This window comes from Anoplopoma fimbria, chromosome 11, assembly GCF_027596085.1.
Source record: "Anoplopoma fimbria isolate UVic2021 breed Golden Eagle Sablefish chromosome 11, Afim_UVic_2022, whole genome shotgun sequence".
Classification (NCBI taxonomy): Eukaryota; Metazoa; Chordata; class Actinopteri; order Perciformes; family Anoplopomatidae; genus Anoplopoma; species Anoplopoma fimbria.
In genome coordinates this window covers 22,662,480-22,681,235 of record NC_072459.1, presented here as the reverse complement: position 1 = coordinate 22,681,235, position 18,756 = coordinate 22,662,480, and the positions used below count along the sequence as shown (strand labels likewise).

Below are 18,756 nucleotides of genomic sequence, written 5' to 3'. Positions count from 1 at the left end.
GAACATCAGACAAAAAAAAAGACTGTTGATTTGATGCATATTACACTCTAAACATTTTGCTTAGATCACCATTTCTTTATTTTTTATTACCCTCCCTCTTCCTCTTCCCTTAAATTCATAATTTTCCACTAACCCAACCCAAGACAGCTGTCCAATTGGCCCCTGTTCCCTGTGAGTGGCCTGGGTCTATTTGCCCCAGTGCGCCTGCAGAATGCCAGCTGTCACTGACCCCCACCCCCAGCTGCTAACCCTGCACAAGACCAGCATTACTGGATCAGGGAGAGGCCTCGGACCAAAAACGGAAGTCGGTTGAAATCAGGAGTGTTCATGTGTGTATGGGGAGTGTATATGTATGTGCATGTGTAACACAGTGGACTTACAGATATTTGTGTACATCTGTGTTACACAGAGAGATGGACAGTCTCTGTGTGTTTATGCTATTCAATGTGACACAGTCTGAGCCAAGACACACACAAAAGGGCCTCAGCCTCCGGGCGGCGTGTTGACACACCACACCGACCTTTAAGAACCAGCGCCTGGCATTGTCGTCTCGCGGTCTATTGGTTATGAAGGATAACAAGACAAAGAGCCTACAGCCTTAATAGCGGCTCTGTGAAGGATGACACTCGGGCACAGGATCTTCTGGGGATAATGGCTGTCCGTACCAAATTTCTTAGCAAACCATTCAAAAGGTTATCGACATGGTTCCCTCTGGACTACAAATGTCAATGATGGTGTTGGAGGAAAAATCAGGGGATCAACAACAGTAGTAGCAGACATCCTCTTGGAAAAAAATCTATTGGTGATTCTTCGGATAGTTCGACCGGCCCACCCTCCAATCTGTAGAGCCAAGACACTAGCATTGGCTGAAAGGCAGAGGTTTTTTTGAATTTGAAGAAACAACTGTTATTTGTGTCATAATATGGTCAGGTCCGTCTGCGTAGTTTTTCAGGGTTTTCAAATAAAACGCCCACTCAGATGTTAGCGAAAAGCGTTGACGTAGGTTACCAAACTACGCTGATCAATAAGGTTATGAATAATGTGAAAGTTAGCACTAGCTGAGTCAACGTTAGCTTTGCTAAGTTTGGGAAAAACTGAAAGGGTTGTTATGGATTTTTTGAAGTGGGTTGTATTATACTGCTGTGTTCTGAGTGGTAAAATGACTGTTTTTGTAAATGGAGTCTGGTGAGAGCAATATACCTGCTTCAGCTCCCCCATCAGAAAGGGCTGTTTAACGGCTAGGTAAAGCACCTGGACAGGAGCAGTAGAAAAACATGTTTTAGTCAACAAAAAAAACCAAACGTGTGTACTATATCTAGAATATTTGCACCGCTTTACCTTGACAAACACACAAACGAAGCCAAACTACTTCCACAGCTTTTTACATTTCTCGGTTTGATTTCCAGCAAGACAAAATAGAGAAAGTTCGGAGGAGGAGGAGGAGAGAGCCTCCAGCAGTCAGTGCCACCAGACAGTCCTCGTGAACTTCAGTAACCTTAAATAATTACCCAGTCTACACCCAAAGTTAATAATAGAGCACAGCAGGTGCTGCATTATACTGTATGCCTAGGCTTATATGGACTGCTAAGATGCTTAAGATACATTTACCAAACCACTGTCTGTGCTAGAGGGAAATAATAATTGTGAACCCAAAATGTTTAAGGGTTCGTTCCGTATGCTTATCTGCAATATTACAGCACACGGTAAAACTCAGCTGACATCCAAGTGAAACAGATTGGGGTCACGTCCTTGGCGCAGCGGGACATATGCTCACATGCACCGTGGTGTTGTTGTGGGACGACTGGGTCTCAACGATGCTGGTAGCAGGGCGAACTGCAGCATGGCTGTTAATACACCACACAACATATATAATCAGTTTGTTCCACTATTGATACCAGTATGGGAAATTCCTCCAATACAGCCTAAAATGCTAACTAGCTACTTCCATCATCAGCCCTGGAAATAAATGATCCAATGAGACATCTCACTTTTTTCTCTCCACTGTTGGGACTATTATATACTACTATACAGCTGTTGACAAATAATGATAATTTATGTCTAATCGCACCACTATCAGATTGGTCCGGCCAATACACAAGTCCATATATTGGAATTTGTATCGAGAAAGAAATATGATGTTGAAAATTGAACAAAATATGGACAATCTGCCTGTCGAGACATTTTAAGGGTTGTTGAAATAGCTTTACAAAACTATAAATACAGTTAAGATATATACAATAGCGTTAAAACGTCATCTTTTAGACAAAACCAGAATTAGGTTGTATACACCGCTGTGACCAAAGCGGAAATTGTTTAAGCATGGTGTCAATAAACAGAAGATGCGATGCATTGCTTATGAATTCATTAATACAGCTTTATCTCAATATTATATGGAATCGTTTTTTGGGAGTTGCTATTCAGAGTGGGAGAACACCATGATGTCAGAGGGTTTTCCACCATTGATATAAATACTGCGATAACTCATGTGGTATAAATTCCCCTACGAGACATTACATCTAGTTTCCCTATAGCACCTTGAACTAAGCAGAAGTGTAAAACAGTGAGGATGTGAATGAAAGCCAGAGTCGCTGAAGAAAGAGACGGCCAACGTGTGAGAGAACTGATCGATCATAATCAATCACACTAAGTGTCCGACCACAGACAGCTGCGTTGGTTGTTACAATAAAAACAGTGTCTTATATTAATAGTTTCACTACTGTGGGGCAGATAAGGTAAGCAACTAACTTGCCGATGAAAAGCTGTTTCGGTAAGTGTTAGATCAAACAAATAGAGGAATGATTGGTTCTACTAATGCCACCCTTTGATTCCCTTATACTAAAAAGATTATCATTATCAATTTGCCAACAGGTTCCAGTTAGCCTACATAAGAAGATTGATATTATTGTCATATCTGTCCATCAAATACAAGGCAAATGCTCGCATCCCTATCCTAGTCTGGCATTAGGAATGGAAACAGGAGGAAACAACTAGCCTGGCTCTGTCCAACAGTAACAAAGTGTGCTCACTCACTAATTGACACTTTACATCTTATTTGTTAACCAAATCTCTGCCAGAAAAAAAAAAAAAAAAAAAAAACCTGTTCCCAAAATGTTATACAATTAGTGTGAGTTCAGTTAAATAAACACTAAAAACTCTCACAACATCCTAACCGTGTAGGTATTATTTTTGCTTAACTCACTCCTAAAGATAAGACCCACAGCCTGGATAATAAAAGAGTGAGAGTGTACGCTCAAAAAGAAGTGGAAATGGTCGGCTTCGGCATGCCTTCAGAATGAACGTTTACAGTGGCTCTCGAAACCAAAGAATGGAAGCCCATGGGGAAAAAAGCAGAAATAAAATATTTGCTTGGCTGGCAGTTTTCTAACCATACAGAGAAGAGACAACCGCAGCATTGTGTCTGAGTGAGCTCCGTCTCTGTGTTCCAGGCCGAGCCAGCATTGTGGATGATGTGCATTCCCTTCTCCCCTCTCTCTCAATCTCCCTCTATGAAGATTTTTTTTGTCTCTTTAATCTGATTGAGCCACAATAGTTGTAGGAGTTTCTATTTGAGAGGCTAAGGTCCAGGCCAGGGATTATCTCCTCCACAGCTGCCACTGTAGACGCCGTCCTCCCCCTGTCTCTCCTCTCTCTCTGTCTCTCTCCCTCACACACACACTAAAATATTACAACACTTCCACCCACGGACCCATGTGTAACGCTAAACACGGGAAGCTGTCATTCACATCATCATGGAATTAGGCAAATGGTGTGTAAATCCATCTGATGAGCAGGGCTGCTGAGTTTAAACGTCATTATTGGGGCAGATGTTGAGAAACTGATGCGACATATTGGGATTTATTTTCTTTTATTGTGTCCTCTAATGAAAAGTCATATTATAATCATGTTGTAGTATTTTTGCTTGAACAGAAATTAGGCCCGAAAAGGTCAGACGTTGCTGTCACTGTCTACAGTTGGGTTTTCACTGGGTTTCTATGGGGCTAAAGAAGTAATCCTATATTTGCTTTTAACCCATGTTCACTGTTTACACCGAAAGCAGAGAAAACAATGTAAGTGATGAGCATGAGGAGATTAGATTAAAATCCAGACTTCCCCCTTTTACGCACCACCAATTTAACCTCGACGTCACAAAGAAAAGCCTTTGTATAACGCTAAGTATGTGGATAAAAGCAAATAGCCACACTCAAGAAGTCATGATTGCGTAAGGACTGGCTTACTAAGCGTCGCCTAGCACGGGATGGAGGTGGAGAGAGAGCGGCAGGAAAAAAAATAACAAGATGCAAAATAAACCACACGGTTTGCACGGTCTGCATGGGATTGCAATAAATCAGTAGCAGGGATTACCCTGGAGTGTGAGTTAATCTGAGTGTGCGGCAGGTCAGACAGACAGATAGAAAGACAGACCGACTAAAGCTACATCAGAACCTCAGAGGCCAAAAGCATGTTGGGTCTGATGAGAGAGTCTGATGAAACCGATAGAGACGGGCGTGCCGTGTATTTGCACACCAGACGGCAACCGTGACAACAAACACTGTTTGATTATCTAATCAGACAACAGGAGTTGGTTTATCAGTTACAACAATGATCCTGGTCATATGCAAAGTCACAACCAGCCACCGGTAAGAGGAGACAGTGGACCAAAGCCAGGTGGAAATAAACTTTTTAAAAAAAGAACCCAAACATTAAATAATTCGATATGACCTTTAACAAAACCTGTATTTGTTGTCACCTTGCTTTCCCCCCTCTCTCTGTCACTCTCTCTCTCCGCAACAAACACACTCTGTCCTCTGTCCTATTGTGCTACTGTAATGCATAAAGTTTGCAGGCCGGGTTCAGTTAGTTGACTGATGCAGACTGTCTTCATGCTGGGCGGTGCGGACTGATATAAGCACAGAAAAAGGGACTCAGAGTAACTGCAAAGCTGGGTTATTTATAAAACCACCTGTGTTTTTCATCATAATAATAATAATAATAATAATAATAATAATAATAATAAGATAAAACTGTAGGTTTTGACACAGGACTAATACTACATTTAAAAAATATATATATATAGAAAGAAAGAAAACATTTTGAGTTAAAGTAATGACTCAAATTGTTTCGTAGACTAAACTTGGACAACATTGTTTTTGTGAAGTCATCGACTAAAAATATGAGCGACAAAAATGAATACAACTAAGAAGCACCACATCTAAAGACTGAACTTAAAATAGCTGCCAAACGTATCACTATTGTGGAGGTGGCGGCTCGGTCAGTACTAAACAGTGATTTTTTAGCAGACAATAATGAGCCACCAGGTGGGCCGGGCTCACCATGGTGAGAGTAGAAGGCACAAGTAGTAGGAGATGCCTGCAAATATCTATATGTGCGTGTGTGTGTGTCAGAGTGTGTGTGTGTGTGTGTGTGTGTGTGTGTGTGTGTGTGTGTGTGTGTGTGTGTGTGTGTGTGTGTGTGTGTGTGGATGTCCAGCGGGCATGGAATCAGAGGCCTGGTATTCGGACATACTGGCAGCAGACGTGACCCCTGTAGTGGCACCAGATCTTACACAAGGGACAAACTGATTCACACCCTGAACAGTGCAGCATCTAGGACAGCATGCAAGGACTGTGGGATTTAGGTACGGTATAGGTGTAATAATTCTAAAATGCCCTGAATCCGTTATCCCAAAGATGAATAACTAGACTGATGGATATTCAGAGGAACCCAGATTTAAAATCCCAGCAGGTTTCGGGGGTGTGTGAAGACCCAAACTAGTCCACTTTTTGCTTTGTTTAGCAAAACCGATTTCGGGGAAAACAAAACAAAATGAGGTTGACCTCCTTTGCTCCCAGCAGGGAGGCTGCAGACTTGGATCGGGGAGGCGCTGAGTGCCACCCCGATGCAGAAAGACACAGAGGGAGAGATTACATTGGATTCCAGTAAATTAAAGCTTGTAACACTCTTGTAATTAAAATAATGGCTGAGGCTATTACCACATGGGGAGCCTCCCTTCTACAGCGGAGATTGTAGCTCCGAAACGCACATTTTAACACTTCACCCGGGAGATTAAATCAATGTTGTGGACACCCGGTAGAAGACTTCCAAAAGTCCAAAAGGGGGGGAAAAAAACTAACAAAGAAAGTTGAAAAGATCAAAAGTATCAAAAGATCAAAAGTATCAAAAGTAATCAGGTATTACAAAATGAGACAAAGCACTGCTTGAAGTCTCCAACAACTTTTGGTCTAATGTATCCAGGGTACTGAGTCAGTGATAGGGAAACAAAATTACAATGTAGTTGATATAAAAAAAAATTAAAAAAATTAAAAAAAAAACACACACTCATGACTTCTGAACAAGTCATAATGCCTGAAAAGATGCCACCAAGATGATAAGCACACCAGCCAAACCAGATGGGTGGTAAACTGTAATCAACATCCCAAGTGTGATAATTGATATGGAAGATAATTTTGGCTTGCACACACTCACCCCCCCTCTTCCCTGCTCCCTCCTCTCATTATCAATTTGACTCCGGCAGCTCAGGGGGAGGATCCTTTCTTGCATCACGCTGTTGTTTTTGTCACAGCTTGAGTTCTCAGTGCAGCTTATTTTGGCAATAGCCTCTAATGACTTAAGATATTTTTTTTATTTTATTTTTTTAAAGCGACAAAAATTTGTAGTGCAGTAAACAGATGTGACAGCTTAGGACAAGTGTGTGCGTTAAGGAGCAACTGCTGCAGATATATATGGCGCTAAGAAAAGGGCTTATTGCTGTCTAATGCCAACACAAAGGCTTTACCAGCTGTTGTTGAAAGAGATTAACCAAACGCACACCAGTGGCATAATCTGAAATCAGTGTAAGGCAAGTCAGTAAAAGTTGATGAATAGGAATATATGTGTTCAACATTAGCAAATCTGCTCCTGGAATACTTTTCACTCACATGCTGGTGCAAGTCGGGAAACAAAGATGAGTAGATAGAAAAAAAGCCGCAAGAGAGGGAGAATGATAACTTTTTTGGGGGGTTTAAATACAGCAGTCAGTGACTTAACGGCACATCAGGAGGGAGTGATGCGGAGATGAGAGGGAGTGAGATCTAATTACAGCTCTCTGACTCAACACTGCTGCTGCGACAGAGAGGAAGAGCAGCGAATAAACAGACCGAGAAGGAGAGAAAATAACAAAACAAGGCAGAAACAGTGACGGAGGACTGATCAAGAGTCGAAGCAAGAGAAAGCGACTGAAGCCGTGTGAGAGAGATAGAGAACGAGAGGGAACGAAGAAGACAGAGGACCACTTTGAAGAATCAGGCTCCTTGTGATCAGCTTGGGAAAACTCCTCAGGGGTGAATTGCATAAAATGAGGGCATCTCTTTCTCAAAAGCAGCCAAGTTAGCTTTTCTGTGCGGACTGCACTGTCCTCCATCTGCGGTAGCTGGCTTGCAAAATGCCTTTTTTGTGATACCCCATCAATCCACTGAAGGAGAAAGTTGTCTTTTCATTCCCACGCTGCACTGCGCTTTTTTTTTTTCTCTTCATTTTCTTTTTTTGGTTTCACATTTGGTGCGTCATCTAACCTGCAGTTTCTCTCTTCCTGCTCCTTTTTTATTGCTCTTAAGATGACAGAAATAATGTAGAAGATGTACAGGAAACAAAGAGACACAAAGAAGAGAAAAGGCGTCGCATTGTGAATTGTTAATCTATGACTATGTGTGAAAAGGACTCACAGAGATAACATTAAGTTTGTCTGAGTGACTTTACTGAGATGCTTCTGTCCAGGACTGGTGATCAAAAAGACGAGATGTCCCGGTCTCTGCTTTATATGGTTTGGTTGAAGTTGTAAAAAGTAAAAAGAAAAAAAAAAAACATATCCCAGCTTGGCCACATGAATCGAGAACTGAAACAGAACTGCATGCATCACCTCTTCGATCAATTAGTCAACAGGAAATGACTATTCAGGTTATCAAAATGCCATTCCAAAAGTCATACGCATTTGATATGCACGCCCCCAACTCACAATCTCTTCCCTCGACTGCTTGTCTTTGTGGCACAATAAGCTAGAACACTGCTATTAAAGCTACAAACTGAGAGGCTGAGAGGTAATTATTTAGGCAATAAAAATGTAATAGATTCATGTGAGGGATGCAAACACTGTGGCTGTGTCTCAGATCACTCTCTATAGTGCACTATATTAACTATCCGTGTACAAACTCCATGTATGACATGTATCCTCTACATATTGCCCTCATACATTCCAACAATTGAAATAAAAAAAGCAATGCCCCATCTACATGAACACAAATGTTTTGCTTACAATTCCACAGTGTTGCAGTCGCTGACCGGTTTTATGACTGTGTCAACACTAAATATAATGAGAAAGAAATTGTTCAAGTCATTTATCAAGGAAAAATGCAGAGTGCAATGAATCACACTTTAAAATAAAACCGGTCAGCGACTGCAAAAGTCAACTCCCTGCTCGCAATGGAGTCAACTATAAAAAGGGAGAGAATGAATGAAGGAGAGTGATTTTAGACACAGCTCTGTCAAGTGTGTTAATGACACCTGAGCTGCTGCTGCCGCTCTTTGCATGAGTTACTGCTCCAACAGGCTGTGAGCAAGCAAGGGCCCAGAAATGGAGGGAGAGCGAGAGCGAGAGCAGAGAGAGAGAGAGAGAGAGAGAGAGAGAGCAGATGAATCGAACACACAGACGCACAACGCACGGTCAATTCAAGAGAGTGGGTTTCAGCCTCGGGTTCAGCATCAGCCCTTAGTGGCCACATATTAAACCCTGCTCAGTTGGGCAGCTATTAGCGGCGGGAAGTCGCCGGGACAAGCGAGTGTCCCGCCCGCTGCCGTGTGTTGACTCAGAGCAGATGAATCGAACACACAGACGCACGACAAAATCGCAACAACAACGTAAAAAGGTAGAGAGGCAGGAAGAGGTTCGTTCAAACACACTCTCCTCCATTACTGAGCTAGGGCAATATTTGCAGTTTCCACATCTCCTTCCATCGGCCTTGTGAGCAGCAGCATGCTGATGGTGGCGTCACAATTCCTCCCCCTTGGCCCTCATCTTTGTAGCTACTGCTGCTTTACTTATAAAAACCCTCTACAAATGCAGGTTGTGTACACAACAAAAGCAACGACAGTCTGAAATGCTGTACTACTTTCTCCTCACTGACTCTAAGCCTTTAATACAGACGCTAAAGATGGCTATACTTCATAGCAAAGCCTTTTATAAAAAAAAAAAAAAAAAAAAGGTTTATCTTCCATTAAAAAAAGGTCACACTGTTCAAACTAGACAAAAGAAAGAGAAGAGGGGAAAAAAACAAGTCAGAGAAATGTACTTATCTAAGCGTTCTCTCCGGAGAGTCAGCACTTAATTAGAAAATAGTCTACTCCTTTGTGAATTGAATTGAGATCCTGGAAGGCCTCTGGTGGTGTAAGAAGGGTGAATCTCAGCTGTGACAAAAACTGCATACACAGACAGTAACCTAGATGGCTGTCAGCACGCTGCCAGTTCAGAGAAGCAGACACGAGTACCGGCACAGACGCTCAGCAAACCGCTGCTGTTTGGATGCCATGTTAGTTGGCGTCACAGTGACACAAGCTAAAGAGTCTGGTGGCCATGAAGAAAGCATAGATAACCGCTTCAGTTTCTCATCGGAAAGGCAGCGCTGAAATATTCTAAATACAGTCACATTTTAACTGCTATTGATTTTTTAAAAAAGGTAACTAAAATACGTTTTGACACTACCCCCCTCCACAGCTGCTCTATCTTTCAGACGGGCAACTGAAGCTGTAATATCTCGGGAGTAGCTGGTCTAGAGCCGCCTCCATCGTTAAGTCCGTTTGTGTCATTGTGTCACTTCCGGAACCGACGTGGCGTCCACAGCGGCACATTGCTTAGCTTATTTAACGATTGTCCCGTTTGTTTCTCCAAATTGTACTATGTCATACACTCAGGCAACCCTTATTTGAAATAATAAATAAATACATTTTTCCCGAACTTAGCACAGGTGACATTGACTCTGTTAGCACCAGCGCTCACATTATTCCTGACCTTATTGATTAGCTTACCGTGGTAACCTACGTCACGTTAGCTAACGACTGAGTGGACACTTCCATTTGAAAAGCTGGGAAAGAAAAATGTAGATGGAGTGAACCTTTATAGGGTGTAGGAATGGAAAAATCAAACAGTGGGTTTTGGATCGGGGATTGGAGCTCAGACTCTAATGACGGCTTATGAGTCTTTGATTATTGGATTTTAAAGACAATCAGGCATCACAAGTCGGCTCTGATGCAACTCTTCCTCTCTTCAGCGGTCAAGTGGACCGGGAAGGAAAAATCAATACCCAGAGCACTAATAGGCGATGAGGGAACCATTAATCAGGGGAAGGGTGGAAGTGTTGAAGCAACTGGCTAAAAGCTCCATTTTCCTTTATATTGCAGCCCCTAAAGAGGGACAACAGGATGTCCGTCACAGGGAGACTTAAAAATAGCGAGTTTGTGCTGAGGCAAGAATCAATTTACTGCAGTTCTATTGCAAGTGGAGCCACCACTAAACCGTCTGCTTGAGGGAAGGACCCAGCCTGCGTGTCTGTGTAAATTCAGTAGTGTAGTGAGGTGGGAGGGTGGGTGCACAATGTAGAGTTGCTAATTTTGCTGTGGAGATACAGGAAGTTGCTGGGTGTTGGAAGACGCACCAAACAGGATGTGAAAACAGCCAAGCTGCGGCATCAATGAAGCTCGTGCGCAGACAGGAGGACACGCTGATGTTGGGACAGACTACGCACCTTTGTTACAGAGTTTAAGCCCAATTTAACTAAATGTTTTGGGCAGCAGGATGGTGGTGTTACAATCCAGTCTAGCGCAAAGAAAAGACTCTTCTTTTGTGAATATCTAACACAACAATTAGTTGAAACAAAGCTGACATACTGTAGTACACACCCCAAAATACAGAATTTTTAAGTTGTATTTGTTTGTGTCAGTTGTATTGCCTCAACCATGCGCAATTTCTTTGACTATTTATTTCATTTTTTTCAGCGTAATAATGGCTTACATTCTCTCTTTTGTGAGCTGACATTTGCCTCCTATAATGACCACTGAGCGTCTTAATGCCCCACTCAGTCCTCGGCTCAATCGGTAATCTATTGGCAAGCTCTCGATCAATTCCTGGGGTGACTTTAAATTGGATTTTTATAGCATACTATTTCATTAGTGGCTGCAATATAAGTTTTACAGAGTAGTAGGACCTGTGCAGAGCTCCAATAACAAATGTGTCGACGTCAGTTTCGCAAAGTAGCGAGGTGGCAAAGGCGGATCTTAGATCACGCTACGTGGGCACAGTTCAAAGATCTGTTGATATGAGCTAATTCTGTCCTGCCAGTAGGGCTGTTAATCTTTATTTATTTAAGGAGGAAATGAGAACAAGTGTACAGTGCTCAGGGCAAGATCTGCTTTCTGACACAGAAAAATGAGCAGAGTAAGACTCGGCAAAGCATTTTCAAAAAAACAGATGATGTTTTTTTAAACTGAACAGCATCGACTGATAGGACCGGTTACCGTGCAGATGTGAGTGGTTGATCTGTATTAACTTTATGCTCATGTAATATGTGCATCTGTGTAATTTACATACTGCTCTGTTGGAACAAAACAAGTCATGTAAACAGGCTTCTCATTCATCTGAAGTAAGTTCTGTCTTTATGTGTTTTCGCGTAGTAACATTCCTATTATATTTTGTTATTATATGGCATTCGCTGGAACCACTGGGCTACCAAGGCACTCCTTGAAACAAGTTCTAACAATTAATTTTATACGTCAATACATAGCTCCAAACATCTTAGTAAATCATCTCCAGTAATGTTCTTCCAAGGATAAATATTACTAGTAAGGAGGTCAAAGTGATGTCTCCTGGTTGTTGCATCTCAAGAGCACACTTCAACTTTATGTTATGTTAAGTGGTGGTGTTCAAAAGGTGTTCAAAAGTGTGTGTGTGGGAAGACTTCACTGTTCAGTGTCAACATCTGAAGTTGCACAAAGTAGTATATACATAGTAGAGTACAGAAGTCTCTGACCAAGCCTAAAAGTAAAAAAAGATAAGGCACAAAACAGCTACAAAAATCTCACAGTCTACAGTTAAATATAGAGAAAGATCTTCTAACCACCAGTGGCAGTTTCCCCTTTTTTTTTGTCTATGCATGACTGGAGATCATACTGTGAAACTGAGCTAGTCTGCATTATGCAAATTCGTCATGGGCCCACACTCTGCACATTTGTACTGTAGGAGATTTTACATATAAACCCACGCTTTGATGGTTGTCAAATTTCCGAAAATGTCAGTGTCGGGAAATTTAAAGACAACGAATCCGGATTGGGTGAAAACGGTTTAACTTCTTGAAACTGCCTGTAAAGATAAAAACAGGAAGGTAGTTGAAAAGGATCTGTGTGCCTTTTACTGATAAAAGAGCAAAAGCAATATATAGACACACTGACACATCTAACTGTAAGGGAGTGTGCAGTTTGACTTGGTGAGTTTGCTCCACTTCTCATGAACTTCCAACTTAGAGCATTAAAATGTTGGTGTATGACTCAAGGATGTAAATTAGAGGGCAGCATGGTCTGGTCAACCAGCTGTGTGAGTCACAGTGCTGCTCGCTAACTGGCTGACAGTTAAGAAACCTGATTACAACATATCTTGATTCCATTGGACAACACAGGCTTCCTTTCACCTAATAAATGTAATTTATTGTGTTGTAAAACAGTAATATTATGAATGAAAGCTGGAGCATCTAAAGACGCTGATGATAAAAATTAAAGAATCATGTCAGCAAAAGAAAAGCAAAACAAAATCAATTTTAAAGATGGGTCACAATTTTCTCCTGAAAGATTTAGCATCCGCACACAGACCTCCTTAAAAGATAATGCTGGTTATGAAGGGAAATTGTCACGTGACATTTAACTTCATTTTCATCTTTCATACTTATCGCTGGACAAAACTGGCATGTCCTGTTTGCATTCACTCCTCTTCATGGGTATTTTAACAAGTGATAAGAGTCAGCATGCACATTCGGGATGATTAAAGACTTTAACACACAACGGGATTTCATGTCCCTAAAACAACCTTTTGATCCCCCTGAGCGGCAGACCATCAGATAAACGCTAATATATATTTTAAAAAAAAAAGAGGGTATTTTATAAACGCTATGGAAACGAGGAGGGAGAACTGCTGTGTGGTGTTACGCCAGAGCTGGAGCTGCCTGGGCTTCAGTGAGTTTTTAGTGAGTCACTCAAACTGTAACTGACTGTACCGCTGGTGCCGATCAGACTTGCTACATGCATAGCCTGGATGTCTACAGTACCAAAACCACACTGGCTTCCTCGCAGCGGTGTATGCTGAATGCAATGCTGACAACCATTCCAAAATGCCTGCGAACATAATCGCCCCGCCATAGTGCGTGCCAAGAGCTTGTGATATTGTGAATGAAAGCAGAAGTAGAGGAACAAAGTGAACAGATCTTCATGTAAGCCTCAAGCAGGCTTGATTTAGCAGCACAGCCACCATCGCTCAGTGATACTGAAAATGGTTAGAAGTTCAAGGATGCTAAATTCACGGGCTTGCTCTCTCATGAGAGGGCCCCTTTGTCCCAAGAGCAGAGCTGTTTAGTATTAGTATCCTAACACTGGTGATGGAAGCAAAAGGAGCCACTAAGAACACATGCTAGTGTGTAGAATGCTGCACAGCTTCAGTCACAAGCAACATGTATACGGAATATATCCTGGAACGGCTCTGAATAAACAGAACAGACTTGTTGGACTGTTTATGATTGCTAATCCGTTCCTCCGTATTAAAAAAAAAAAAAAAAAAAAAAAAAAAAAAAAAAAAAGAGAAAAGAAAAGATGATGCAAATTTACCATTTTGCGCCTCAAAACATACAAAAAACTCAGTTATATTCTGATGGTGCTTGAGAAGTTGTTTGAATATAACGGTTGGATAAATTATTTAAAAATCACGGTGGAGAGATTACCAAAATAACGTTCAACCGCAGTCTTTTATTTACAAGTTAAATAAGGTCTAGCTTGGGTCACCTGTGCCTGAGTATGTTTCAGTGAATGAGGAGGAGCTTGTTCCATCCTGTTTCTCTTAAGGTAACCTGGGGGGGGTATGAGAGTTTAAAAGAGGAACAAAAACAGGATAAAAGAAGTTGAAAGAAATGGAGGAGGGGGATGGTTTTTGACAAACATCGGGCCAATTCATTCCGTCTCAAAAAGTGAACAAGGTCCTATGGGCAGAGCAGCAAGCAATTGTATTCAGAAGAAATGTGGACGGTGCTAGAGGCAACAGTCATACAGGCTTTCCTTCCCCGTTTCAGATCCTGTCTCTGTCCGGAAATAACCGGAGAGGACTTTCTTTAGCTCTTATGGTTGTGCACGCACAGTGCGTTACGCTTCAGCCGGGTGAAATACATAACGCTGGGATGTTTTCACGAATTAGGACACTGTGGCATTAACTGTACCATGAAATACTGTAAGGCAGTAAAGAGGAGAAAAAAAAAAGATATGGCTTTGTTTGTAATTACAAAATGAAGGATATCACATAGATTATTATAGTTTTTGCTGAAAGCTAAAAGGTAGAGCTTGATACATTGAATATTCCTGATTTCCAAGAATTGAGTTTAAGTGATACGTTTTTAGTCTAGGGCTGCAGCTAACGCTTATTTTCATTCTCTATTAATCTGACGATTATTTTCTACATTAATCCTTGGTTGTTTTGTCTACTAAATGTACGAGCTTAGCTTCACGTTGGCAAACATGAAAAGGAAGAAAACACCTCTTTTTTTTTTTTTTTCTTGTTGCTAGCTTAGTGGCACAGTTAGCCCAGCTAACGTAACTGGACTTGACTAGCCTGCGTCGTGAAAGGGAACAAAAATGCAGTGCCCAAGATGACATCTTCCTTTGTCCACAACTCAAAGATATTCAGCGTACTGCCATAGAGGAGAACAAAAATCACATTTAAGAAGCTGCAGTAAAGACTTTCTTTAAAAAATAATAATATTTAAACCGAAACAGTTGACGATTAATTGAATAGTTGTCAACTAATCGATTAATCATTGCAGCACTATTTTAGACATCAGTGAACAATGACAGTACTTTCTGGGGGACAGAGATTTCTGTGAAAGAGCGAGATAAATGCCATGAAGAGCATTGACGTACTAAACAGAGAGAGAGCAGAGAAGTACAACATAGGGTCTGGAAACTTAGAAGAAAAAAAAGCAGAACATTAGATAGTATGAAACATGTCACGGAATACAATGCAGTTTAGTCTTAATTACCGAGGCACCAATAGTGCATCTCGTCTTTTATGGTGTCAATTAGGGAGGAAATTCTGTGGTATTTCCCCATTAACATCCATCTGGAACTCTGCCATCTGGCTTGAGCTTTTCCACTGGCTGTTGAAATTAGAGGAAAAGTACAGTGCTTTCTCTTCTCCTATGCAAATTTAATAAGTACTCAGATTTAGCTCAGTGTTTCCTGAGCTGACTTTCTCCCTCTATCTCTCGCTCTCTCTCCCTCTCTCTCTCCCTCTCTCGCTCAGCCCCCCCGGTGAGATAAGAAATCTTTTCAAAGCTCCCCACTCAAATCTCTTATTCAGCAAAAAGCAGCACTCATCCCTGATAGAACAGTCAACTCATTGAGGACAGCTGACTTTCCTGTTATATATACACACAGCCAGTATATTATATTATAGCATAAATTCAAGACTTCATCAGACGCTACAGAAGTGTAAACACAGGAGAGGCCTTATGACCAGCTACAGTTGTGCAGCAGAGGCTTCTCTGGAGATATTTTTTTTTCTGTTTAATTGTGATGATAAATGATTTGCATGTTAGGTGGCATCACAACTATTTTCCATCTACCTTCATGTCTGGCAACGCAGATGTTGACCTTAAAAACGAATTATTTGTTACGATGAAAAGAGGATGACAGGTTACACAAAGCTGTGTGGTCCTTTACAAATGTATCTTTGACAAAGGGGGCTATTCAGCATGTGGTCAGCCGGTAGCTTAAGAGCAGTGTTTCTGAGAACCATCCTGACCATAGGCGGCCCTTTTTATAGCAAAAATAAGGACGGACCTCTAAGCCAAAGGGGGAAGAAAGTTACGCAATATCTATCTTTAACGTCTGACTCTTTAATTGAGCATTAAGCAACACACACTTCCAGAGAAAATATTGTGTCTCGTTTTTCTGCGCTGTCGCCTCTTCATCGTGCTCGTCATGACTGTGACTCCAAACAGAGGGATTATGATGATTGCATTTAAATCCAAAGTGAACCGTTGCGTAGGGGAAATTGCAGTTTGTACTTTCTAATATCTTGGCTATCTCATCAAGGTCAGTATGACAAAAACGCTTTTCAGGCACCCAGAACGCATGAGGCTTTGAATAAGCTTCTCATGCCCGAGGATCAGGACAAGCCTGGGGTTTCAACAGAGAGCACTTAAGAGATGGTTCATAATGGAATAAAAAAAGAACCGGGCATCTTTTTGCCTCTTTAATCACCGGCCCTTTTACACAAGCATTGCTCCTTTAGAATACCATCACACTATGAGCCACAACATCCAGGCCTAAAATTGTGTTGATCTGTTGCTAAATGTATTTACCATGTGTACCATGACGCAGTAGTGTTTTGGACTTTAGGTTATAGTAACTCTGCTGATCTTTTTCCTTTTTTAAATGTGTGTTTAGGTTTGACGGATTCATCTTGTGAGTAAGTGTATGACCATGTTATGTACAAATGAAAAAGAACATACCGATCTCATGAGTAACACTGTAGCTTTTTTCGGATGATTTTGATTTCTTTTGCTGTTTAATAAAAATAACATCACTGCCTGAAACTCAACTTTATTAACACAGGACGGACGACAGGATGGTTAACTACGCATGAATTAAACCAACAGCCAAGAAATACAAAATCCAGCATTTCATAATAATGAGTAATACAGACAAGTCTTGACACTTAATGGCCAGATAGTTCTCACTTACCTTGAGGACTTCCCCACGCTTAAAACTAAGCTCATCTTCAGCAGTGGCTTTGAAATCGTATTTGGCGATGGCCTCCATGGTTGCTGTTGCGTGCCAGAGAACTGCTTGGCTGTGGTGGTGTTTCGGGGGCTGAATTTAAAAAATAAAAACACGTATCCAGGCTTCTGTGGCCAGATGCTTTCCTCCGAGTCTCTCCTCCCGTCTGTGACCCGCTCCTATAGGGCTTGGACCTCACATAAAGGTCACAGTAAGGTTCCTGCGAACGGAAAACAACGTGGTACTCAATCAGACTCAAATACATAACATACATAGAGCTAAATCAAGATTGCAAGAATCAAAATGTAAGATGTATTGTTGTTTGGTCTGATTTTAAGAATACATAGCAATGTGAATATAACGTCTACTTCCGTTGCAAGTTTACTTGTTTCCAATGACTCTCCGTCACACTAATAAAAATGTTGTTATAACTGCTTCCCCGTAATCATGAGACAGTTATCTAACGGCCCTACTGATGGTCATCTGGCAAACCTTAGTGAAAAGAGGTCACGGCCTTCATGTTGTAGCTGCAGTAACTCTAGGCAACGTTCACTTAAATGGATGGTTACCTACAGACTATCAGGACAGCCAAGCAGCTGGCCCAGGACAGAGATAAGTCAGTGTCCTACTTAAGCAGAGCTGACATTGATACACGGGCTAAACCTACAGTTCCCGAGTTAAAAAGGATAAAGCTAGTTATCTCATTAAGTTGTTTGCTGATAGGCCACTGCAGCTCTGATGGGTTCACACTAACTAGCCCTGCTTTGAATGAGGCCATTTAACCACAGACAGGAGGGCAGATGCCAGAATCAAAGTAACACACGTGGGTCGAAGTATCCCTAAATGCAGACTTTCGGTTCTAACCTCAACACAGGAGACACAGGAGGCTTGTCTGTGGACGGTAATGGCACCTTTAGGCGCTACAAGGTGACTGTTTACAGCAATACAACTGTCAACAACCCGGTGACAGGAGTACTGAGAGCCGGGGGGGGTGCCTTCAACAGGTGTGTCTTCTGGGTCAAACTATGGCGGATTTAAACACACAGTTATTTTCCATTCTGAGGATTAAACCGCCTGTTTTTTGCCGTTTTCCTCCCGATTCCGTTCCTGCAAACAGCGCCCAGTGTGCTAGCATGCTAGAGCTAGCATGCCGGCTAACGGTCGGTTAACTCCAACTGCGATGCGGGTTAGATCACCACACTTATCCCGGGTAATCCAGCACACATTCAGGGACGTTACTCAGAGCTAGTGTGACGTGTGAAGCGTGTTTGTTGTAGCCGGAGGCCTAGCTTAGCTTCACGTAACGTGGAAAAGGAAGAAAACACCTTTTTTTTGTTGCTAGCTTAGTGGTACAGTTAGCCCGGCTAACGTAACTGGACTTGACTAGCCTGCGTCGTGAAAGGGAACAAACAGAACACAACTTTTAGGTGAGGAGGAAGCTTTAAGGAGGACTCACCGCTAGAGATATTCCGTTTTGATGCTGCCACCGTATCAAAGCAAAACCCTTTATCGTGTAATGATCCACTCCCTGCTTCCTCTGGAGGCAACGAACGGTGTGTGTGTGTGTGTGTGTGTGTGTGTGTGTGAGTGTGTGAGTGTGTGTGGTGTCGCTTACACCGTCCTAGGAGTGTGTAGCTGCTAGCAGAAGCTTTGCGACGTTTATTTCCGCTTCCCGTCCTCGGCGCTGGG

The 18,756-nt window shown here is 41.9% G+C and overlaps 1 protein-coding gene across 2 annotated transcripts in view; it reads right to left on the bottom strand.

Moving 5' to 3' along the window:
• Positions 1-18,756, bottom strand: part of grb2b (growth factor receptor-bound protein 2b) — a 28,704-nt gene extending 9,948 nt beyond the window's left edge. The window contains exons 1-2 of one of the 2 annotated variants that reach the window (XM_054607086.1): positions 18,683-18,756; positions 17,032-17,287 (exon numbers count right to left, since the gene is read on the bottom strand). In XM_054607086.1, coding sequence (XP_054463061.1) covers positions 17,032-17,109 — 78 coding nt within the window. In that variant the 5' untranslated portion in view covers positions 17,110-17,287; positions 18,683-18,756. The other variant, XM_054607085.1, reaches the window with a different exon arrangement.